The 26000-nt window shown below is 40.6% G+C and overlaps 2 protein-coding genes across 5 annotated transcripts in view; one reads left to right on the top strand and one right to left on the bottom strand.

The window, feature by feature from the left end:
* MIX23 (mitochondrial matrix import factor 23) overlaps positions 1-19350 on the top strand; it is a 47845-nt gene extending 28495 nt beyond the window's left edge. For all 4 annotated transcript variants that reach the window (XM_089910587.1, XM_089910589.1, XM_089910590.1 and 1 more), the window contains one exon: positions 387-19350. In XM_089910587.1, the coding sequence (XP_089766713.1) occupies positions 387-521 (135 nt within the window). In that variant the 3' untranslated portion in view covers positions 522-19350. The remainder of the gene's footprint in view (positions 1-386) is intronic.
* On the bottom strand, positions 8585-19375 carry CSTA (cystatin A). The gene is made up of 3 exons (XM_022567034.3): positions 19235-19375; positions 12271-12372; positions 8585-8831 (listed from the first exon to the last, which is right to left on the bottom strand). Exons 1-3 carry the CDS (start codon positions 19298-19300, stop codon positions 8703-8705), a joined length of 297 nt encoding a protein of 98 aa, XP_022422742.1. The 5' UTR covers positions 19301-19375; the 3' UTR covers positions 8585-8702.
* Between the last annotated feature and the right edge of the window lie 6625 nt (positions 19376-26000).

Raw genomic sequence — 26000 nt, 5'->3', positions numbered from 1 at the left:
CGGGGCTTCCCTGGTGCTGCAGTGGTTAAGAATCCGCCTGCCAATGCAGGGTACATGGGTTCGAGCCCTGGTCCAGGAAGATCCCGCATGCTGTGGAGCAACTAAGCCCGTGTGCCACAGCTACTGAGCCTGCGCTCTAGAGCCCCGCGAGCCACAACTACTGAAGTCTGCGTGCCTAGAGACCGTGCTCTGCAACAAGAGAAGCCACTGCAATGAGAAGCCCACACACCGCGACGAGTAGCCCCCGCTTGCGGCAACCAGAGGAAGCCTGCGTGCAGCAACAAAGACCCAATGCAGCCAAAAATAAATAAATTAAATAAAAAAAAAAATCAACTGACATTAGGACATTTTTTCTTCATCCAATACTTTCTCATATTGTCATTTAGAGCACAATGGATGTGTTTGGATACCTTGGAAGAAACTCCCCATGGTGTCTGAACTTCAATTCCAGCAAGGGAAGAGTCAGACCAGCATCCAAGATGAGTTTTGGCCTTCTAAGTGAGAAACACGCCAGAAATTGATCAATTCACTCCCTTAGGTAAGTGGAAAAAACCTGTTTCCCAAGAAAGAACAAAGTAGGCATTGCCTACAACCCTGGGCAGAATCATGCCCTCTGAATCTTCAGTTGACCCAATGCACAGTCATTTAACCATGGTCTTTGGCAGAGAATTCTGGAAGTGCCTGACAGATATCTGGGGTTGAGTCCCTCAGCTTTGCAAGGCAAGAGTGCATTCTGTCAGTCTTTCCTTTGGGGTTAGGGAAAATAACTTTTGCAGTAGAGAACAGATTCTTGCTCCCAGATTCCACTTCAAATTTGGTGGGGGAAATGTTTCAGAAATGTAATTTTTTCCTTTGATTGCAGTGGTTTTGCTAAGAGAAGGCAGATCTTTTGGGGAAAATCCTGCTCCTTTATTTGGATAAGTCCTAAATGGCCAACCAACTTTTGAACACCCTTTCCATCAACAGTTTATCCAGTTGTAGGTCTATTTTCTTTTTTGTTACTCTGGGAATCCCAACAATTTGGGGGGAATACATCTACTTTTTCACATACCACTTCCTTAGCCTTTAAGTAAGCCACTCCCTTTTAAAAAAAATCATCTATCTTAAAACTGTTTTTAAAATATTCCAGTTTTCAAATTTAAACCAATTTGCAAACTATTATGATACATACAAAATATGGATCCAAATGATTATCTCCCCCCAAATGTATTTTTCAACAAAACTTAGTAAATAAAAAATTATTTTCATACTATTTTTATTTTACCTGGTTTAAACAGATTTGGGTCACACTTTGTACATTTTTTTTTCTGTTCCCATTGTCTATTCTGTTTTTAACCTACTACCAGAAAAATGAAATATTTTAAACTTTGAAATATATTTTCAGTTCCATTAGGGCAAGCATTTCCATTAAACCATTTTCTCTTTTCCTTTATATCATAGAGGTATTCAACCCTAGCTAACATTAGAATCACCTGGACTGTTTCCCAGAGATTTTAATTTAATTGGTCTGTAGTGGGGTCCCAATCTAGGTTTTTTTTTAATTTATAAATTAATTGGTTCTAATATGTAGGCAAGATTGAGGATCACTACACATATTACTTGATCTTCTTTCCTATTTATTCCTATTTATTATTATGTTTTCTTTAACATGAAGTCTACCTAACCAGCAACAGGATATGTTTATCCATTTATTCAAGTTTTTAATTTCTGACAGTGAGGTGCTGTAATTGTCTTTGCATAGGTTCTGTGTGTTCCTCATTAGACTAATTCTTTTTTTTTTTTTTTATAAATGTATTTATTTATTTATGGCTGCGTTGGGTCTTCGTTGCTGCACGCAGGCTTTCTCTAGTCGCGGCGAGCAGGGGCTACTCTTCGTTGTGGTGCGCGGGCTTCTCATTGCAGTGGCTTCTCTTGATGTGGGACACGGGATCTAGGCATGCGAGCTTTAGTAGTTGTGGCACGTGGGCTCAGTAGTTGTGGTGCACGGGCTTAGTTGCTCCGCGGCATGTGGGATCTTCCCGGACCAGGGCTCAGACCCGTGTCCACTGCATTGGCAGGCGGATTCTTTTTTGCGGTACGCGGGCCTCTCACTGTTGTGGCCTCTCCCGCTGTGGAGCACAGGCTCCGGACACACAGGCTCAGCGGCCATGGCTCACGGGCCTAGCCACTCCGCGGCATGTGGGATCTTCCCGGACCGGGGCACGAACCCGTGTCCCCTGCTTCAGCAGGTGGACTCTCAACCACTGTGCCACCAGGGAAGCCCGGCAGGCGGATTCTTAACCACTGTGCCACCAGGGAAGTCCCCTCATTAGACTAATTCTTAAACATGTGGTATATTCAGACTTTCTATATCAAAATCAGGATAAAGTAAAAATAAATCTAATCAATCTGATTATGGAGTTCCATATATCTTTGTCTAGCTCCTCTGTGTATACAGCTATAGATATTTGTGTCCGTGTTTGCATTGTTCAGAAAAAGATTCTTATTAGGCCAGTGCTATCATGTGGCAGTCCCTGTTACCTAAAAGCCCTATGACATTAATACTAGCCAGCCAGTGGAGATCTTTTAGATCATTTATTGAACTAAATCTCTATGTGCTAAGAGCTGAAGGCAGATGAATAGAACAGTTTCCTTATTAAGAAACATTTAGAGTTGTCAGTGGTTACAAAAAAAAAAAATCACTATTTCAAGCTCTCACTTACCTCCTTCAGGGGTCAGAATAGCTGAGTAAATGAATTCTGAGCTTGTGTTTGTGAAGTGTATGGATCAAGAGCATTTGTCCTGGAGGCAAACAGCCTGGGATCATATCCTTACTTTACTAACTAGCCATGAGGCCTTGGACAAGTAACTTAACCTCTCTACAGCTCAGTCTTTTGTAAAGAGGAGATAATAGTTACCTCATGAAGTTGTTATGAGGATTAAATGAGTTATATGTGTAAAGTCTTTAGAACTCTACCTGACACATAATAAGCACTTAATATATACTATATTATTATTTGGGGGTGGCGGATTGGCAACTGGCACTAGCAGGGTAGTGAGCAGAGTGCAGAACACAGAGGGAGACATTATTTAGGGCATCTTTAAAACAAATTTCCTCTTCTCTTTCCCCATCCTCCTTTCCCTCCTTTCTCCCTTCCCACCTCTCCCTCTTCTTTCCCTCTCCTTCCTAAACAATTCAGCCCAAAATCCATTAGGTAAGGCCAAGGAAGGATTACTGTGAACAATTATATGCCAATAAAATAGAATATACAGATGAAATGGAAAAATATCTAGAAAGACACACTACTAAAACCAACTTAAGAAGAAATAGTCAATCTAAATAGACCTATAACAAATGGAGAGATTAAATTAGTAGTCAAAAACTTCCCACAAAGAAAAGCCCAGGCCCAGATGGCTTCACTGCTGAATTCTACCAAACATTTAAAGAAGAACTGATAGCAATCCTACACAACCTCTTATGAAAAATAGAAGAGGGAGGAATGTTTCTCAATTCATTCTATATGAGGCCAGTATTATCTAGGTACTAAACCAAAGGCATCAGAAGAAAACTACTGACCAATACCTTTTAAGAATATGGATGCAAAAACCCTCAACAAAATACTAGCAAACCAAATGTAGCACATAAAAAAGAATTATACTCCATGACCACATGAGATTCATTTTAGGAATGCAAAGCTGACTTAATATTCCTAAATCAATTAATGTAATACACTGTATCAATAAAATAAAAAAACAAAACCACATGATCATCTCAATAGATGCAGGAAAAAAGGTATTTGACAAAATCCAATGTCCTTTCATGATAAAAAACACAACATATTACAGAATTTCCTCAGCTTGATAAAGGGCATCTACAAAAACCCCACAGATACCATCATACTTAATGGTGAAAGACTGAATGCTTTCCCCCTAAGGTCAGGAACAAGACAAGTCTATCTACTCTCACCACTTCTACTCAACTTTGTACTGGAGGTTCTAGCAAGTGCAATTAGGTATTTAATTAAAATAAAAGGTATCCAGTTTGGAAAGGAAGAAGTAAAACTATCTCTTTGTAAATGAGCTGATTTGTAGTATATGAAAATTCTAAGGAATATACCAATAAACAAGTTCAGCAAGTTTGAAGAATTCAAGAAAAATTGCATTTTTTAATATACTTACAATTAACAAAAATGAAAGTAAGAAAACAGTTCCATTTACAAGAACATCTATAGAATAAATTTAACAAAAGTGCAAAATATATACTCTGAAAGCTATAAAACATTCTCAAAAGAAATTAAAGAATGTGTAAATAATTGGGAAAACATCCTTGTTTATGGATTGGTAGGTTTAATATTGTTTAAATGGCACTACTCCCCAAATTGATCTATAGATTCAACACAATTCCTATCAGAATCCTAGCTGAAATTTTAGCTAAAATTGTAGAAATTTATAAGCAGATTCTATAATTCATACAGAAATTCAAAGGATCCAGGAGAACCAAAACATTCTTGAAAAAGGACAAAGTTGGAGGACTCACCACTTGTTGATTTCAAAACTTACTACAAAGCAACAGTAATCAAGAAAGTGTGGTACTGGCATGAGATAGACATGTAAATTAATGGAATGGAATTGAGAGTCCAGAAATGAACTCATGTGCCTATGGTCAACTGATTTTCAACAAGTGTGCCAAGACCAATGTGGGAAAGAATAGTCTTTTCAACAAATCGTGCTGGAACAACTAGATAGCCACATTCAAAAGAATGAAATTGGATCCTTACCTCATACTACTTACAGAATTAACTCAAAAGTTATCAAAAACCTAAATGTAAAAGCTAAAACAACACAACTCTTAGAAGAAAACAGGAGTAAATTATCATGAGCTTGAGTTTGGCAAAGAATGCTTAGATCTGACACCAAATGCAAGAGCAACAAAAGAAAAAACAGATAATTTGGATTTCATTAAAATTAAAATCTTTTGTGTTTTAAAGAACACTGTTGGGGACTTCTCTGGTGATGCAGTGGTTAAAAATCCGCTTGCCAATGCAGGGGCCCTGGTTAGAGCCCTGGTCCGGGAAGATCCCACATGCCATGGAGCAACTAAGCCCGTGTGCCATAACTACTGAAGCCCGTGCTCCTAGAGCCCGTGCTCCACAACAAAGAGAAGCCACTGCAATGAGAAGCCCGTGCACTGCAACGAAGGGTAGCCTCTGCTCGCGGCAACTAGAGAAAGCCCGCCTGCAGCAACAAAGACCCAAAGCAGCCAAAAAATTAATTAATTAATTAATTTTTAAAAAAGAACACTCTCAAGAAGTGCAAAGACAACCACAAAATGGGAGAAAATATTTGCAAATCATATATCTGATAAGTTACGTGTATTCAGAATATGCAAAAACTACAACTCAATAATAAAAAGACAAATAACCCAATTTAAAAATAGACAAAGGATCTGAATAGCCATTTCTCCAAGGAAGGTCTGCAAATGGATGATAAGTTCATGAAAAGATGCTTGATGTCATTAGTCATCAGGGAAATGCAAATAAACACCATGATAAGATACCACTTCACACTCACTAGGATGGCTAGACTCAAAAAGTCAGGTAATAACAAGCAGTAATGAAGAAGTTGGAGAAATCCAAACCCTCATATACTGCTGGTGGGAATGTAAAATAAGGCAGCTGCTTTGGAAAACAGTTTGTAAGTTCTTTGAACATTTAAACATGGAGTTACCTTATGAACCACCAATTTTACTCTTAGGTATATACCCAAGAGAAAAGAAAACATTTGTATACACAAAAACATATACACAAATGTTTATAGCAGCATTGTTCATAATAGTCAAAAGGTGAAAGCAACTCAAATATCCATCAAATGATGAATGAATAAACAAAATGTAGTATGTCCATAAAATGGAGTATTATTTGGTTATAAAATGGAATAAAATATTGGTATATGCAACAACATGGATGAACCTTGAAAATATTCATTAAGCGAAAAAAGCCCATTACAAAAGATCATATATAATATGATTCCATATATATGAAATGTCTAGAATAGGCAAATCCATAGAGACAGAAAGTAAGTAAATTAGTGTTTGCTTAGGAGTGGGGGTGTGGAGAAGGATGGGGGCTGACAGTTCATGGAGTTTCTTTTTGAGGTGATGAAAATGTTCTAAAATTCGTGGGACTTCTTGGTGGTCCAGTGGTTAAGACTTCGCCTTCCAATGCAGGGCGTGCAGGTTCGATCTCTGGTCAGGTAGCTAAGATGCCACGTGCATTGTGGCCAAAAAAACAAAACAGAAGCAATATTGTAACAAATTCAATAAAGACTTTTAAAAAATGGTCCACATCAAAAACAAAAATCTTTAAAAAAAAAGTTCAAAAATTTGCTGTGGTAAGGGTTTCACATATTTTTGAATATACTAAAAACCACTGAATTGTATACTTTGGGTGAATTGTATGGTATATAAATTATATCTCAATAAAAGTGTTAAATAAGAAAGAGAAAAATGACAATTAAGTGGAACACAAAGTTTTGGACTGGATCTTTTTGCAATAAAGGACATTTTTGTGGTAACTGGGGAAATTTGAATGTTGTCTGGAAGATTAGATGTTAACAAATGTTTTGATGCCGAAACCCGGCCTCTATGCACCAGCACCAAATTGAATCTCATAGACAGAATTTTGGATGAAGTAGAACAGAATAGCTTTATTGCCTTGCCAGGCAAAGGGGCCCACAGTGGGCTAATGCCTTCAAAACTGTGTAGCCCAACCCAGGGGGCTTGTGAGGAGTCTTATAGTCAAGGGGTGGGGTTGCTGATAAGGATCAGGGTGCCTGCAGGACCTGCATTCCTTCAATCTAGAGATCATCTGGCATCAGGTGGTATTGAACTGTGATCTTCTCTCTGGAGGAAGAATGCTTCACCAAGTAGTTAACGTCTTCAGTCTGGTGTGGGTTTTAGTTCTGCAGAAGAGCTCAAAGATATTGTTATGTATATCCCTTGAGGAGGAACCAGGACCCTGCCCAAAGGCTGCACTATTGTTTCTTTTTAAAAAATTAATTAATTAATATTTTTGGCTGCGTTGGGTCTTTGTTTTTGCGCACAGGCTCTCTCTAGTTGTGGTGAGCTGGGGCTACCCTTCGTTGCAGTGCACGGGCTTCTCCTTGATGTGGCTTCTCTTGTTGCAGAGCATGGGCTCTAGGCACGCGGGCTTCAGTAGTTGTGGCACTCGGGCTCAGTAGTTGTGGCTTGTAGGCTCTAGAGCACAGGCTCAGTAGTTGTGGCGCGCGGGCTTAGTTGCTCCGCAGCATGTGGGATCTTCCCAGACCAGGGCACAAACCTGTGTCCCTTGCATTGGCAAGTGGATTCTTAAGCAGTGTGCCACCAGGGAAGCCCTGCACTATTGTTTCTTGACTCCTCCTCCCTGTCTTCACATCCCCCTCCCTTCCCAGATTAGCAATAGTTTGAACCTGCCCTTTGGAACTCAGGGAAGGTCATGGAGGCTGAATGAAGCCTATTTCCTACAAACAAGAAACAGGGGACACAGAAAGGCTTTGGTGCCCAGGAGCCCCATGGGGTCTTGCTTGGTTCCAGGTTCAGTGTTAATTTCCTGATTTTAGTGGTTATATTTCAGTTTTTCAGGAGAATGTACTTATTTGTAGGAGGTGCAAAATGCAAAATTTGTTGGTGATGGAACATCACTGTAGATAACTTACTCTCAAATGTCCAGGAAAAAAGTTTTGGGGGGGCAACTTATCTGTAAGTTTGAGATTGTTTTAAAATATAAATATGCTTAATAAAATACTCGATTTAATTTTAAAATGTGAGGGTAAAGGTGGAGCGTTGAATTCTGAGCAGCCCCAGGGCACTGATAACCCAAGATCTGGCCTGCCAATGGTGGGAGTGGTGGTGGTTTTATCCTTTAGCTAGTTGCATTAGGCCTCCGTAATTTTTCTAAGATTTCCAACTGACATCAGTTTGTATGGAATTTCTACTCTCAAGCTATAGCATTGATTTTGAGAAAGAAAAAGTAATTTTACTCTTATATAAAATAGACAAGAGGGCTTCCCTGGTGGCGCAGTGGTTGAGAATCTGCCTGCTAATGCAGGGGACACGGGTTCGAGCCCTGGTCTGGGAGGATCCCACATGCCGCGGAGCAACTAGGCCTGTGAGCCACAACTACTGAGCCTGCGCGTCTGGAGCCTGTGCTCCGCAACAAGGGAGGCCGCGATAGTGAGAGGCCCGTGCACCGCGATGAAGAGTGGCCCCCGCTTGCCACAACTAGAGAAAGCCCTCGCACAGAAATGAAGACCCAACACAGCAAAAATAAATTAATTAATTAATAAACTCCTACCCCCAACATCTTTTTTTTTTTTGCGGTACGTGGGCCTCTCACTACTGTGGCCTCTCCCATTGCGGAGCACAGGACGCGCAGGCTCAGCGGCCATGGCTCACGGGCCCAGCCGCTCTGCGGCATGTGGGATCTTCCCGGACCGGGGCACGAACCCGTGTCCCCTGCATCGGCAGGCGGACTCTCAACCACTGCGCCACCAGGGAAGCTCCCCACAACATCTTAAAAAAAAAAAAAAACAAAAAACAGACGAGAGCTAGTAGAAGAGATTAATTTATTTGAAAAGGAATACTTCTTTATTGATAGCTACATTTATTAGCAGGGGCCATTAATCAGGAGACAGTGGAAAGAATCGACTGCTTTCAGAACATGTCGCTAGAAGCCGGTGAGCTCGTCATCCTTGCTTTTGTCAGCCTGGTAGCCAGTAAGTGCCAAAGACTGATTTTGTTGAGGAAGGCTCTTGAATACTTTTATGTGAATATAACGATCATTACCTACTCGTATCTGGAAGTTAAAAAAAAGAAAAAAAGAAAAAGGAGATTCATTCACACGGATCCATGTCAAATGAAAGATCTACAGACCTATAAAGATTTAGCTGCAATAAGCTCTTTTGGAATAGCATTCCTAGACCACCATTCTTAGACCCTTAGTTTACATAAAACTTCCATCTTCTTTTATGAGAGAAAGGGCAGGCTAAAGGCATGGCAAGAGACATAGGTCCTAGGTTTATTTTATGGTTTAGTTTACTATATTCTGTGCATAAATGAAAGTCCAGAGTTGCATTTCATTTTCAAAGATGCACAGATCAAGAAAACAAGTGAGTCTTTTTGATGTTTCCATTTTCCGACTCCCAAATTGGGATACTTTGTCTCATGGTTTGAGCAAGGAGAAGAAAATTGGAATTGCCCTAGAGAATTTGGGATGTGTGGTTCCCATATCTATATTAGAACCTGCTTTATAAATGCCCATAGGTAAAACTGAGCAGGGCGCAGGGGTGTAGAGTCTAGTTTCCCTTCTGAAGTAAAGGGATCTTGCTGGGAAATCATTGGTATGAAGATTGAAATGGTAATCTGGGCATGAATCTGGGACCTAGAAAACTATGGTAAGAATTCCAACTTTTGTTCTTGGTTCAGACAGTAAAAGTTTTGTCTTTGAATAATATTTATTGTGCTCTGATGTCCCTTCCTAACCTAATTTTATTTTATTTAAAAAAATTATTATAGAAGGATGGCTTTATTTCCCTGTGCTGTACAATATATCCTTGTAGCATATTTATTTTATACTTAGTAGTTTGTACCTCTTAATCTCCTACCCCTATCTTGCCCCTCCCACATTCCCTCTCCCCACAGATAACCACTAGTTCATTCTTTATATATAAATCTAACTAAACTAATTTTAATAAATGTCATTTATCAAATGTTTACCGTGAGTCAGACACTATGATGACCATCTTATATACTTGATTATATTTACATTTTGTTCCAGGCAAGAAGAAAGGTGGAACAAGGACCATTTTACAGATGCAGAGCAGATTAAGAGAGATTAAGTAATTTTTCATAAATCTGTCAGCTAATAAGTGACAAAGCCAAACTTCAACATCTGTGTTAGTTTCACTCTATGGGGTAACATTTCAAAAACATTTATTCTGTGCTTGGAACAGGGCACCAGCTTTTGCATACATTATTAGAGGCAGCACAGCTAATAGCTAAGTATCAGGCTACTTGGGTTCAAATTCTGTCTGTGCTCTCATAGTATTGTGACCTTTGTTAGTTAGTTCACCTCCCCAGGGGGCAATTTTCTTATCAGCAACAGGAAGGAAATGATCATACTTATAGACATGTTGAGAGGATTAAATGAGATAATACATGCCCAGTTCTTAGGACAGTGCCTGGCACATTGTGAGTGCTTAGTAAACTTCTTTTCTTTTTTAAAAAAATTTTTATTTATTTATTTGGCTGTGCCGGGGTCTTAGTTGTGGCACACTGGATCTTCGTGGCAGCATGTGTGATCTTTAGTTGTGGCATGTGAACTTTTAGTTCCCTGACCAGGGATCAAACCTGGGCCCCCTGAAATGGGAGCATGGAGCTTTATCCACTGGACCACCAGGGAAGTCCCCATAAGTGCTTAGTAAATTTCTAGTTCATTTATTCCACACAACACCCTGCAAAGTAGGTTATTATTACTCATGTTGTGAAGCTAAAGGAATTAAGGCTCAGAGAAGATGAGGGGCTGTGGATCGCACAGGTTTTAACCAGTCAAACAAGCCGAGTAAGTGTTCAAACCCAGGACTGTCTGACACCAAAGCCTACAATCCTTCCATTTTACCACCTGCCTCTTGACAGGTACTTGAGAAAAACAAGAGGAAGTCACATCACCAGCCAGATCTGAAATCCAGAGAGTGAGTGTCTCAGATCAAAGAGGTCAACAGCTAGATGGCCAGGAAGTAAGGAGGAAACTGTGGTCAGTGACTTTAATCCCATAGGAGAAATTTGATAGCAGATGGAGGGTGAGGTAGGGAGGGAAGGGGACTGTGGTCTTAAGGGAAGAAATTTCCAAGATAGTTTTCTGATGGGCCTTTTAAGAAATGTATGAGCTGGTTAGTATGTGAAATTTTTGTACTTGGATTAATCATAAATTATTAAAATAATGATCCCAATTTTGATGGAATGTTTCTTATCTTTGAACAAAACCACTTTTAACTAGAAACCATTCTTTTCTAGCTGTGAAGAAAGCAGGAAGGGAGGAAACAAGACCATTGCTTTCTGAGGACAAGGCAGGATCTTACCCCTGTGTAGCACCCCAGCACCTGGCATGTACCAGGACCTCAAATGTGGTAGGACTGGGCTGATTTGTGTGTGTGTGTGTGTGTGTGTGTGTGTGAATTCTGTTTTATTTATTTTTTTATACAGCAGTTCTTATTAGTTATCTATTTTATACATATTAGTGTATATATGTCAATCCCAATCTCCCAATTTGGGCTGATCTTTTCACGTGACCCAGTCTTGTAATTTTTTCATGCAGAGCTGCTTAACAACACATTTTATTTTTTTTGCTGAAAACATTTTAAAAAATTTTATATCTTAAGTGGTTAATTGTTTGTTAAAGAGAAATAAGCCGGATTGTGCCCTCGTCAAGTAGGTTAGTAAAGATTAAGTAAATACATTTGAATGTCTGTTGTAATTATTTACTAAGTGAGAATTATCATCTTCTCAATACAAAAGGTTGAAAATGGCTTCCAAATATCCATGGTTGATTTGTTGGATTGGTTCCCTCTCAATAACTTCACAAAAGTTTTCTTCATTTAGAACTGGATCAGTGCCTCACTTAATTTTCTGATATAACTATAAAATTAATTTTTAAAATACTTTTAATACTCCACTGCTTCAAACTACACCTATAGTGCCACAAGTTGAAACTAGTTATTTGAGTTACAAAAATAATATATTTAAATTATATTAATCAAAATGCTTATTTAAAGGGCAAAAGTTGTTTTAAATTATTTTCCCAGCTAATGATTCAAATCATTCCTTAAACCCATTTAATTTAGACACATAGAATCACAAAGCTTTGAGATGGAATAAACTTCAAGATAGCATCTGGTCCAGCCCCACATCTTTAGGATCCTAGGATCCCACATGAAGATGCCATGGCCACAAGCTAAGCATGCTCTGAATTCTGAAGTCTTTTTCTATACATTTACTGGAAATTAAGTTAAGAATTAATATAAGAAAGCTTTCTAAATTCACAAGAAAAAGATGATATAAATATACCATCATCTGCCAAGTTTGAGAGTTTACCACTTGGGCAGTACCATGCTAGGTAGGCATCTTGATTTAGGACAAGGAGAAAGAACAAATTATAAGGTAGGGGCGACAGGGAGCATTGTATAAAGTGAAAGATACAACAATATCTTTTAGTGCTAAAGCGAATGTTGAACTCTAACCTTAATGTAGTAATTAATTCCAGCAACCACTTGAGTTTTATATTCCACAGCTTTGAATTCTTCATAAGTCTCATTTGTTTTTTCTTCAAGCTGTGGTTTAACCTTAAGAAAAGAGTATGAAATAAAAGTCATATTTTTATGGCAAGACAAGAGAAATTTAAACAACAACAACAAAATCTCTCTGCCCTTTGGCCTCCCTTCTCCCCCCACTTTGCATTTTGTATCTGCATTATGCATCGGCCAAACCACTCCCATCAGCAGGAATACCTGTTCAACCATAAAGAGTAACATGCTCCTAGCATCGACAAGACAATTCCTTAAAAGATAACATCCCTCCTCTATCTTGTAAGGAATCACATGACCCACCACCATGCTGCTTAGATCTGGATTAAATAAACTGTCAACTATACATCATTTGATGTACAGCCCTCAGTCTCGAAAAACTTATATATCTGCCTTGACTTCTAATGGGTAGAACAGTTCTCAGAGCTTTCTGAGATGTTGTTCTTCCTGAGTTATAATCCATAATTTGGCTCGAAAAAATTTCCCATTTCTTTCTTAAATCAACTGATTAATTTTTTGTTGACTAGAGGAAACAAATTACCAAGGCTATATCGAACTCCATTTATGTGATTTACAAATCTGTTAAATATGTATTTACAAATAGGTAAAGATGTCTTTGATTAATAAAAATGGGAGACCGTAATTACTATTTCATTACAAATTTTTTTTTATTTTGGACTCAAAGTTGCAAAAATAGTATAGCATATCTCAAGGCCCTTACTTTAATCACACCCACAAGTCCCTTTGCTGTGCAAGGTAACATATTTAAGGGATTCAGGGATTAGGACGTGGACATCCTTTTTTTTTTTTTTTAGAAGATGTTGGGGGTAGGAGTTTATTAATTTAGTTATTTATTTTTGCTGCGTTGGGTCTTCATTTCTGTGCGAGGGCTTTCTCTAGTTGTGGCAAGCGGGGGCCACTCTTCATCGCGGTGCACGGGCCTCTCACTATCGCAGCCTCTCTTGTTGTGGAGCACAGGCTCCAGACGTGCAGGCTCTGTAGTTGTGGCTCATGCGCCTAGTTGCTCCGCGGTATGTGGGATCTTCCCGGCCCAGGGCTTGAACCCGTGTCCCCTGCATTGGCAAGCAGATTCTTAACACTGCGCTACCAGGGAAGCCGCAGCCCATAACATTTTATGTGCATATACAGCTTTAGTCAGGCCTCCAGTGCATCTAGGGTTCTCCCAAGGCCACACAGTCCTTCCCATCAGTGGGCAAGCATTTTGAAACCTTTTCTATTTGTGCCTCGGCTTGGGTACCAGATTGCTTTCAAAGATCTAGACATTTGCAAACTCTTTGAGTTCTCAGACCATTTTTGAAGGGCAAACACTTCTCGGACCACTACCCATTTCTCCTGTAACATTCAGAATAGATGGGAGGAATGTGATTGCTTTCTTGAGATGGAAAGTGAGGTTGAAAAGTGGAGAAAGGAAGGAAAAAAATAGTGAAGAAAAAAAAGAAAGAAAGAAATGGGAAGAGGTAGGGCGCAGGAGAGAGAAGAGAAGAGTGGACAAGCATGCAGAGAGAATGAGTAAGGGAAGAGTTCAGTGTCTTATTGTTCCCCCCTACCTAATCCTTTTGAGCCTTTTGAGCCACTGGGTACCAGTCAAGTTAGGAGCTGAGCTGGGAAGGGTTAATCTCTACACAAAACCCCAAATTATCTATTTAAGCCTCATTTTGCAGGTGAGGAACGTAAGGCTGTGAGAACATGACTGCTAATGGCTGAAAAATTACTGATTATAGTTACTTGGCATTTTAAATGCCTTGAATAGTGAGTATCTGATTTATCTTTTTTTTTAAACTATGTATCAGACATTTTTATTTCTATCTGTCCTAGAAACACATCCAAATCTGTAACCTTTCCATTGTATCTATGCAGTCCACAAATCCAGAATTTTCCCTCAGAGAGTTGATTTCAAATGTCCTGGTTTGTTTCTATAAGTGCTCTGGCACCTATCAGACTGTGTGCCTTGATTGCAGGTTCACTGTACTTATAACCCGTAGCCCTGCTCCCCCTTTCCAGTAAAACAGATTTGTATTGCTCTATTGTTGGATGCTATGAACCTGGGATGATGAGATTTCAGGTGAGCAGGAGGAAAAGGGGCAGAGTTGGAAGGAGCTGATCAGTGAAACCTTATTCAGAAGGCAGGTTGTTGTTGAAAGACCTCCCAGGACGGGTGCTAGGAGGGTGAAGGGCACCTGGGAATGGTGGTCCAGAGTCTGGTGGTAAACAGACAGACATTGAGCTGAACACAGTTGGCATTCACCTTCCTCCACCTGCCATGCATGGTGGTGGTTGAGGTGTTGAAGGGAACAGTGTAGGTTTGTTACTTGGGTCCCAAGCAGGGGAAGGATGCTTCCAGGGAGGAGCGCCTGGTAAAATGCAGTTACCCCAGAGCTGTTCAAGCATTTCTTGTTGCTGCAGAGCATGAATCTCGGTAAGCTGCTAGTTCTCCAGGATCTGAGGATTTAAGCCACACTGAACCCAAGACCCAGTCTACCTGTAATCATTCTGCAGAAACACTTGGACTATGCATAATTTAGGAAAATATGCATAGAAAGATAATGGTGGCAGCATGGATAGGTCATATTTGGGAAGTTTTAGAGAGTAACAAAGGAGAGTTTGGGTAGCAACATGAGAGTACAGTAGGGTTGGTGAGAGGTGATTTGTGGACATTTGTCACCTATGTTTTGAGGGCAGGGGATGTATGGGGCAAGGCACCCAGTATGCAAGAAATGATGGCACCTGGCTTAAGGAGTTCAAAGTCTTAGATTGGAGAGAGGAATGAGATCAACAGGGGATAAATAATTCAGGGCATTCTCGAACAAGATAGTTGCAATCTTTTTTTTTTTTTTTGCGGTACGTGGGCCTCTCACTGTTGTGGCCTCTCCCGTTGTGGAGCACAGGCCCGGACGCGCAGGCTCCGTGGCATGTGGGATCCTCCCAGACTGGGGCACAAACCCGTGTCCCCGGCATCGGCAGGCGGACTCTCAACCACTGCGCCACCAGAGAAGCCCAGCTGCAATCTTTTAAGAGAAAGAACTGAGACGCCATCTGGTTGGGCCATGGGGATGGGACGGGTTGAGAAACTGAGGAGAGAGAAGGTCCAGATCCACCTCTGTGGGGTTTCTAGAAAAGGATCAACAGGATATGACTGAAAGGATGTCCTGGCAGCCCTAGGGTCCTGCTGTGGTTGTTCACTGGCATGAATCTGTAGATGTGTAATGGGTGAGTTTTCTGTGTTTCTACATCTTCCTTGAGCAAAGTTCTCTGAACCTGGAGTAGAAGCTGAGGAGGAAGTTGTGGCAGTGGGAGTGACCTCTAATTAAGGACTGGAATGCCAGAGCTCATGAAGCCATGGAAATCAGGGGTAGAGGAGAGTATGAAACCACCCATCATGCGATCCAGCTGGGTGAGTGCTAGAGTGGGCCTAGGCATGCTCTGATGAAGATGGGAGGTGAGTGTCTGAAGGATTCTGGTGTGGATGAATGGCAGGTTCTCTGGACGTGAGGACAATGGGAGAGGTGACTGATGAGGGGGCTGTAGTCAGAGAGGAGAACACAGGTTTGTGGGTAAGAGCCATGACATGCTAAGCTCCTGGATGTGTCCATAATTGTATGCAGATGGGGTGTTTGTGTGGTGTCCTGGCAGACAAAAAGCATGATCTGTGTGTATGCCAGGAATGGTATTCAGCAGTCACGTTTGACTTAGGGGTATGTGTGTGTGTGTGTGTGTATGTTTTGTGTGTATGCATCTGTGCATGTGTAATAATAGCCCTTATTTCTAAAACTAATTATTGAAATAACATTTCCTTCCTGCACATAAACATACTGAGAATTCTTATCCAATGGTCTTTTACATATGGCATAAGATAATGGATCAGCCATAATGATCCAGAGGCTTTTGCCAGTGGGCCATTCATTTGCTCCTTAATTATGGCTTTTTATGGATGGGGCCATGTTTGGCTCTTTATTTCCTTGTGTGTATCCCTTTTCTCCAATCTATTTTATAAATTTCTCTGAGGGTAGGGACATTTTTTATGTCCCTTCTCTCCCTATAGCAATTCACACAGTACTGTGTACATAATCAGTGTTTTCTTTCTTTCTTTTTTTTCTTTTTATTTTGGCCACACTGCATGGCTTGTAGAGTCTTAGTAGTTCCCGGACTAGGGACTGAACCTGTGTCTTCAGCAGTGAAAGCACAGAGTCCTAACCATTGGACCTCCAGCTAATTCCCAAATCAATGTTTTCTGAATGAAGAAACCAGGCTTGTTTTCCTTCGTGACAACTTGTCTCCCCAAATAGGAAAGAGGAAAGAAGAGGGGCATAGAGAATCTTTGGAAGAGGGGGTTTTTTCCACGTGTACTCTGGACCCAAGTACTACTAACAGCCTTTAGTACCTGATACCAGCATTACCTTCCAGTCTCTGTTATCTTCAGAATGGAGAAACTCCTTTCTTCTGCCTTCAAAAATGTTCAAGTCTTCTCAACCCCAAGCCTTTTGTTTGATTTTCTTCTCTTTCTGAACTGATCCAACCTCTCTCTTTCATTATGATGTCAAATCCCTTGAACATGCAGTCATCATTTTTCTGATGCTTTCCCCTCTCTATGGGATGACCTTCCCCTCCTTCAGGCAAAAATCTGAAGTAAACAATTGTAATGCCTCACCTATGCACATTGCTTTCTCGTTTCCAAGTCACGGCCTGCGGGATCTTAGTCCCCGACCAGGGATTAAACCCATGCCCCCTGCACTGGGAGCTCAGACTCCTAACCACTGGACCACCAGAGAATTCCCTCCAAGTCATTTTTATGCAGGTGCTCTCATTAGTCCTTACGGCTCTGAGGTCGAAGGGCAAGAGGTGTTATTTTCATTTCACAGATGAAATTGAGATTCTTTGCCCACCCTCTGATTTTAGAAAGCCCATCTCCCATGGGCCTCTCAGAATACCCTGTATCTGTAGTACTGTAGGCAAGTGAGGTCATGGACAGCCTGGGCATCACCAGAGCTGGTTAGAAATGCAGAACCTCAGGCCCACCCCAGACCTACTGAGTCAAAATCTGGTCTTTTTTTTTTTTTTTTTTATTGTGGTACGCGGGCCTCTCACTGTTGTGGCCTCTCCTGTTGCGGAGCACAGGCTCTGGACACACAGGCTCAGCGGCCATGGCTCACGGGCCCAGCCGCTCCGCGGCATGTGGGATCTTCCCAGACCGGGGCACGAACCCGTGTCCCCTGCATCGGCAGGCGGACTCTCAACCACTGCGCCACCAGGGAAGCCCCAAAATCTGGTCTTTTAACAAGACCTCCAGGTGACCTGTGTGCACATTCAAGTTTGAAAACACTGACAATACAGGGATTTGAATGAAGGCATTAATAACTTAATATTACCTTCTTCAAGAAAGAAAAAGTGACAAGGTATTTACTTTTTTTTTTTTTTTACTCTTAACATGGGTGAATCATCTAATTTATTATTAGCTATTTCCTTTGAAAACTTGCATCTGGATTACCATATCCTTTGGAATGTGCACTTTCTAAGACACCTTGTATTTTGGTGTCTAATTGAAACTTTTGATCTAATATTCTTTCACATATATTTATTCACATTATTGTAAAGTAACTACTTTTTTAAAAGAACTCTTGAAAGGGAAATACTTAGCCCCACAGAATGAGTGGTAGAATTTCAGGCATCTGCTCTCTTAGAGAGCTTCTCAGTGCCCTAACATAGAGAATCCCATCTCTTCCACTTACACAAGAAGCTAATCTTTGCCAAACAGTGTCATAGAATGAAGTTTCAGTGAGAAAAAGCAAGAAGGAATGATATAAGAAAATAGGGCGACAATTTACAAACCTAAAATAGAAATTTATATACTTTTTCTTTTCATAAAATATGCAATACAATAAATTTTTATTATATAGGTAATGGCTAACCAGAAAACACTTAGACAAATGTATTAACCTGCTAAACACATTGAATTCTATTTTCACCATAATGAATCTTGGAATCACCATAGACTGTGCCACTTCTCTACTAGCTTAATCATCTTCCAAATACTAAAACATTGTCCGTTGAGTCAGATTTGTAGGAAGTTTGTATGTGGATCATCTTTATGATATTGCTCTTCATTCAATCTATTAAAATTTTTTTCCTGTAGTGCGTTTGATGTCTAGTTCATCAATTGTTTTTTTTTTTTTAACCATAAGCAGGTTCTTTTTTTTTTCTTAATTAATTAATTTATTTATGGCTGCATTGGGTCTTCATTGCTGTGCACAGGCTTTCTCTAGTTGCGTCGAGCGGGAGCTACTCTTCGTTGTGGTGCGCAGGCTTCTTATTGTGGTGGCTTCTCTTGTTGCAGACCACAGGCTCTAGGTGCGCGGGCTTCAGTAGTTGTGGCACGCAGGCTCAGTAGTTGTGGCGCACGGGCTTAGTTGCTCCAAGGCATGTGGGATCTTCCTGGACCAGGGCTCAAACCTGTGTCCCCTTCATTGGCAGGCGGATTCCTAACCACTGTGCCACCAGGGAAGTCCCTAGTTCATCAATTGTTAACAACCTCAGACTTTAATTACATGTTGGCTCCACTTGGTGAGAATAGAAAAGTTTCATTAGAAACTGAATTAGTAATCCTAGAACCATACATTGTAAGAGCCTTAGAGATGATCCAATAAAAATTCTTCTTTTACAAATGGGGAACCTGAGGCTCAGAGAAGAGATATGACTTGCTCAATATCACTCTCACATTTAGAATTATCAGAGGTTTCATCTGAAAAACTTTTCAGTTGTAAGGAAACCTGAACAAAACCACACATTTCCCCATATTCTGGTTTTGATGTTCACCCACACATTTAACACAGGGCCAACCTAAACCAAGATTTGGGATCAAACCTTTTCATGAGCTGCATCCACTCACCATGTTAGCGATCTCCTGGACTTCTGGAGTGGCAGGTTGGGCTTCAGGTAAGCCTCCACATATCATTTTGGCTAACTGCGTCTTTTCTGGGCAGGATGCTGGCGCTGAAGTGGTCAGGTAAGGGTGGAGGCTCTGGTTTTTAAAGAAGGTGTTGTTCACAAGCTCCGCCTGTAGAATGTTTTATTTTCCTCAAAGAACAAAAGACAAAGGGAAAATACGTCTTGAAGGGACAAAGGGAGTGTGTCTTGAAGTAAGTCTTCTTGCTTCCTCAGCAGAATATGCTAACAAGAGCTGGCAAGAAGGAGGGGCTGTGGCGGAACAAGTGGGTGTATACAAGGCGTAGTGCTGGAACAAGAGTCAAACTTCCCTGCGTTCTCTTTGACCTTGGTTCCATCCTGTTGCATCTGAAGTATGAAATCCGAAACCACAACCAGAGAGTTTCCCAATGTTTAACTTCTAACAAAAACTTTATTTTTTAAAGGAATATTTCTTTAATAATGTCAAGGCTGATTGTTTAAAGTGGACTAGACTTTATAAAGAAAGTAAAGATCTATCTGGAGAATCTTGGCTGGATGTTTGTATTTTACTTTTATTTACATTTCTAGAACTGTTTAAAATACAGAAAAACACAAAGGATAAAACAATAAATACCTATATTCCTATCGTCCAGAATGAAAACTTTTAACATTTGGTCATATTTGTTTCCTTTTTTCTTTCCTGGTAGTTGTTTTCAAGAAATAAACTTGATATCACAAGTTCCCCACTCCTCAACCCCCAATCTTGCTCTCCACACTTGTAAGCTACATTGTGAGTTTGGTATCCTTCTAGCCCATTTTTTATACTTTTATTTAGTGTGTTTTTAAAAATCTACTTAAATTTTATGCTAAACATATACTCTATATTATGCTTTTTTTCTACTTAATATATTTTTCAGTCATTCCGTGTTGATACACAGAGAGATCAATCTCGTTCATTTCCTTTAAGTGTTATTCTATGATAGATCTATTTATCTATCTACTTATCTCTATCTATTTATCTATCTACCGTTTATCCATTCCCTCTAAGTGCTATATACTATTCCATATTTTACATACTTATTCCCCTACTGATGAAGACTTTGGTTGTTTCCAGTTTTTTACCCTTATAAACAAGAGGCATTTTTTTTTCCCTTTGTACATGTGTGAGGGCTTTTGCAGGCAAATTATCTAGAAGTAAAACTTGTTTTGTGTGAATATTTATTTGTATTATTTTATTCAATTTTTGGAATGTGTAACACGTACACATGATAAAAATGTTCAAAAGGAACAAAAGAGTTTCCAATATAAGAGTGTTCCCTGCATTGGCAGGTGGATTCTTAACCACTGTGCCACCAAGGAAGTCCCTGGAATGCCTTTATCTATGTATTTAGAAAAATAGCAAATGTGGATGACATGATGCTCACTCAAGAGGCCACAAGTCATCTTAAGATTTTGGCTCAGCTCTGGCCACACATAATCCAGACAAGGTGGAGGCGCCAGCCATCCTGGAGTCCAGGTGGTGACACCAATGACATCAGTGACACCAGAAGCAGCAAGGCACCAGAAAACCTGGAGGCACAAGCAGCTATAATGAGGGTACGTGGTGACATCTTTGGCAGAGGCAGTGAGAGTGGAAAGTGCCAATTCTCAAGTACTGGGTTGGCCAAAAAATTCGTTTGGGTTTTTCCATAAGGTTTCTGGAAAAACACGAACGAACTTTTTGGCCAACCCAATATAATGAGAGGCAGCTCAGGTAAAAGAAACCAGAAATGTGTTATAGTTCCACCTACTGAAAAACAAAAGAAAGCCTCCTAATTACTAATCTGGTGAATTGTTTAGAATCAAGTAAAAAAAAAAAAGCTTTACCTAAAGAAGAAAGGTGTTTGCCACTTCAAATGCACTGGCAGAGGAAAACTCATCAAGCACCGTGAAAAACCATGGTAAGATGGTATCACAAAAAGAAATGGACAATTCTCCAGAAACCAAACAAAAAGCCATGGAATATTGCAACCTAACTGAGCGAGAATTCAAAACAGCTGTCATGAAGAAACTCAACGAGCTACAAGAAAACTCAGAAAGGCAGTTCAGTGAGCTCAGGAATAAATTTAATGAACAGAAGGAGTATTTTACCAAAGAGACTGAAATTCTAAAAAGGACCAAACAGAAATTCTGGAGCTTAAGAACTCAATAAATTAGAGGAAGAATGCATCAGAAAGCACTGGAAATAGAGCAGACCACATGGAAGAGAGAAAGAGTGATCAGGAAGATAGAAATGTACAAATGATACAGGTAAATGGGGAGAGAATTAAGAAATTCTCTGAGAATTGTTTGACTCTATTAGGAAGGGCAGTATTAGGATAATGGATATCCCAGAAGGAGAAGAGAGGGAAAAGGGAACAGAGAGTTTATTTAAGTTTATTTACGGAAATAATAGCTGCGAACTTCCCAAGCCTGGGGAAGGAACTGGATATATAGATACAAGTCCATTAAGCTAAGAGAACATCTAATTACCTCAGTGCAAAAAGACCTCCTCCAAGACACATTATGTTCAAACTGTCAAAATTGAACGATGAAGATGGAATTTTAAAGGTAGCCAGGGAAAGAAGGATGGTAACCTACAAAGGAACCTCCATTAGGCAATCAGCAGATTTCTCAGCAGAAACTTTACCTGACAGGAGAGCATGGAACGATATACTCAAATATTGAAAGATAAAAACTGTCAGCCAAGAATATGCAGATATGAAGGAGAAATAAAGGCTTTCCTAGACAAACAAAAGCCAAGAGCGTTCTTCACCATTAGACCTGCCTTACAAGAAATATTGAAAGGAACTCTTCTACCTGAAACAAAAAGGCAAAAGTACACAAAACTTTGAGTAAAGTAGTAAATAGAATCAGAAAATCACAACTCTATATCAGAATAGGGTTTTTTTTTTCTTGTTTGTTTGTATTCAAATAGTCTGAATTATATTTTAGAGCAGATTAGGGTTCAGAGCAAAATTGAGCAGAGAGGACAGAGAGTTCCCTTATGTCCCCTGCTCCTCCCTGCCTGCCCCACGCCCTCCAGGCGCTCAGAGCCTGGCACTCTTCAACTATTCTATGAACATCCTGCACCAGAGCAACGTTTGGTCACAACGGATGAACCTACGTGGACGCCTCATGATCACCCAGAGTCCAGAGTTTACCCTAGGGTTCATTCTTGGTGTTGTACATTCTATAGGTTTGTTTTTATTTTTAAAGAATTTTTAAAAAAACTTATTTATTTTTGACTGCATTGAATCTTCATTGCTGCATGCGGGCTTTTCTCTAGTTGTGGTGAGCGGGGGCTACTTTTTGTTGCGCTGTGCTGCCTTCTCATTGCAGTAGCTTCTCTTGTTGCGGAGCACGGGCTCTAGGCACACAGGCTTCAGTAGTTGTGGCTCGCGGGCTCTAGAGCGCAGGCTCAGTAGTTGTGGCGCATGGGCTTAGTTGCTCCGCGGCATGTGGGATCTTCCCAGACCAGGGCTCGAACCCGTGTCCCCTGCATTGGCAGGTGGATTCTTAACCACTGCACCACCAGCGAAGTCCCCATTCTATAGGTTTTGACAAGTGTATCTCATAGTGACAAGTGTATCGATAGTGAGGAAGAGCCTTTCCTCTGCTTTTCTAGGTTCTTCTGGCTGATCTAAGAATTAAATTGACACAAGACAGCAGATGAACAGGAGAAAGTCAAAGTTGAATAACACGTGAGAGAGTCCCAGGAAAACTGACTCACTCGTCAAAGTGGCTGAAGCCCTCATCTTCAATACCATTCTCAGCTAAAGACAAACGAGGATGTCAAGGGTGGAGAGAGTCAATTTGGGGAGGTGACCAGGGAAAACACAGTGGACAAGGGTGATTGTGATGCACATTTAAGTCCGTGCCTTCCCCTCTCTGGCCGTCCTTGTCCTCAATAAGATTTTTTAGAGAATGGGTGATCCTCCTCTTCCAGGTCCTGAGAGGGAGTCACGCTTACAAATGGAAAATTTCCTTATGAAAGGGCAACTCCTACTTGGTTTCCAGAGCCCTTTCCACAACTCAAGAAATAACCAGCTTCAAACAATATGCCAAAGAGACATAGGTGAGGGTGGCAAATTCTGCTCCCCTACACATGCATCCATGGGAGAAACCCTGCTGGGAGAACCGAGTCACTTGCCAAAATGGCCAAAGCCCTCCTCTGAAAAACACCTTTGGCTCCTAAAGACCAAAGAGGGTGTGGAGGGTAGTGGTTTGGGACTTCAAAGGGGAGGAAGGTCACTCACCCGGAGATGGAAAAGCAAAGGTTTGGTAAACCAGTGTTTGCCTCACTATGCAGAGATGATGGGACATAGCAGCGTGGACTCAGATCTCTAGGAGTTTCTCCCACCACACCCAGCCCCATATTCTTTGGCGACCTCTCTGGTGATCACTTACCAGTCCCCCCTGCCCCCATGGAGTGGGGATGACCATGAGGAGGCAGCACCTGGCCCTGCAAGGGGGACAGGTGTGCCTCCCTTTCTGTCTCCACCCCCCAAGAGAGCTGCTCACAGGACACACCACTGCAGTGGAGACCCGAGGGGCTAGCTGGGAAAGGGAAACGACTCATCGCTTAGCCTCAGGCACCTGAGGGGAGACCTGGAGTGCTCCATGGGCACCACAGGGGGCCAGGTGAGACATGTTCACATGCTGACGGATGGGAGTGCAGTGCAGCGGCAGGATGGCCCTCCCCACCACGGGGAGGAGTTGAAGCGACAGTGTCTGCTGCATCAGAGGACTCCAGCACCGCCAGCTGGATGCTGCACCCCTGCCTTCCACACACCACCGACGGGCAGGGAGGAGAGGCAAGGGGCCCCACGGACAGAACGAGAAGAGTGGCCCATTTGCCATGAACATCTGTCCTTTGTCTGGTGTGGCTTTGGCCTGGCCCAGGAGAGTGTGACATCACCACATCAATCCAGAATAGGTTGTTAAACACTTAATTAGAGTACACAGGTTAAAGGGGGGAAATCAATAAAAATAACTATAGCTACTTCAACTTGGTAACAAAATCACAACCTTAAAAGGGATAGAGACAACAATAACAAATAATAATAATAATAAGGGAAAAGGAAAAGGACAGAACTCGTATAGGTAAATGAAGATAAGATGCTATCACAGAAAAAGGACTATTTTATCTATGAGCTGTTTTATATAAACCTCATGGTAACCACACAACATAAATCTAGAGTAGAGATGCAAAACATAAAAAAAGGAGAAACAGAGAAAAAAAATCATAGAAAACCACCAACCAAGTGGCAGACAGAAACATAAGGAAAAAGAAATAATGGAGATATAGAACAACCAGAGAACAAAAGATAAAATGGCAGTACTAAGTCCTCATTTATCAATAAACATCCTAAATATAAATGGATTGTATTCAACAACCAAAAGAGACAGAGTGGCTGTGTGGATTAAAAAAACAAGACCCAACTATATGTTGCCTCCAGGAGAATCATCTCAGCTCTAAAAACAAACATAGGCTCAAAACGAAGGGGTAGAAGATGATACTCCAAGCAACTGGAAGCCAAAAGAAAACAGTTGTAGCCATATCTCATCAGATAAAATAGACTTCAAGCTAAAAAATGTAGCAGGAGACAAAGATGGACCTTATATAATGATAAAGGGGACAATTCATCAAGAAGACATAACAGTTATTAATACACATACACTGAACATAGGAGCACAAAATATATAAATTAACAGACTTAATGGGAAAAATTGACAGCAGAACAATAATAGTAGGGACTTTAACACATCACTTACATCAATGGATAAGTCATCCAGACAGAAAGTCAAAAAAGAAACAGTGACCTGAAATGAAACATTAGACCAGAAGGACTTAATAGATTTTTACATAACATTCTATCCAAATGCAGCAGAATACAAATTCTTCTCAAGGGCATACGGAACATTCTGAAGGATAGACTGTATATCGGGACACAAAACAAATCTCAACATATTTAAGAAGATTAAAATCATATCAAGCATCTTTTTGACCACAACAGTATGAAACTAGAAATCAACTACAAGAAAAAAGCTGGAAAAAACCACAACTATTGGGTCAATGAAGAAATCAAAGGAGAAATAAAAAAATACCTGAAGACAAATGAAAACCAAAATCTATGGGATGTAGCAAAAGCGGTACTAAGAGGGAAGTTTATAGCAATAAAGGCCTATCTCAAGAAACAAGAAAAATCTCACTGAACAATCTAACCTTACACCTAAAGTAACTAGAAAAAGAACAAATGAAGCCCAAAGTCAGGACAAGGAAATAATAAAGATCAGAGTGGAAATAAATGAAGTAGAGACTAAAAAGACAACAGAGAAGATCAATGAAACTAAGAGCTCGTTCTCTGAAAAAATAAACAAGATTGACAAACCTTTAACTAGACTCACTAAAAAAAAAAAAAGGAGAAAAGGCTCAGGTAAATAATATCAGAAATGAAAGCGGATAAATTACAATGGCTGCCACAGAAATACAAAGGATTATAAGAAAATATTATGAACAGCCATATGGCAACAAATTGGACAACCTAGAAGAAATGGACAAATTCTTAGAATCATACAGTCTTCTAAGAGTAAATCATGAAGAAATAGAAAATCTCTAAAATAATAGAGCCAGCCTCTGAGGAGGGGTTGGAAGATGCTGGGACTGAGGGAGCCCACATCAGTCCTGTCACTAACATCTAAGCAGGGCCAGGCCTGCAGGAGGGGCT

This window comes from Delphinapterus leucas, chromosome 4 (assembly GCF_059928025.1).
Source record: "Delphinapterus leucas isolate spDelLeu-1000000601 "Yukka" chromosome 4, BTC_Dleu_Yukka2, whole genome shotgun sequence".
In the NCBI taxonomy this organism is placed as follows: Eukaryota; Metazoa; Chordata; class Mammalia; order Artiodactyla; family Monodontidae; genus Delphinapterus; species Delphinapterus leucas.
The sequence above is the reverse complement of the archived record's forward strand: the minus strand, read 5'-3'. Positions and strand labels throughout refer to the sequence as shown.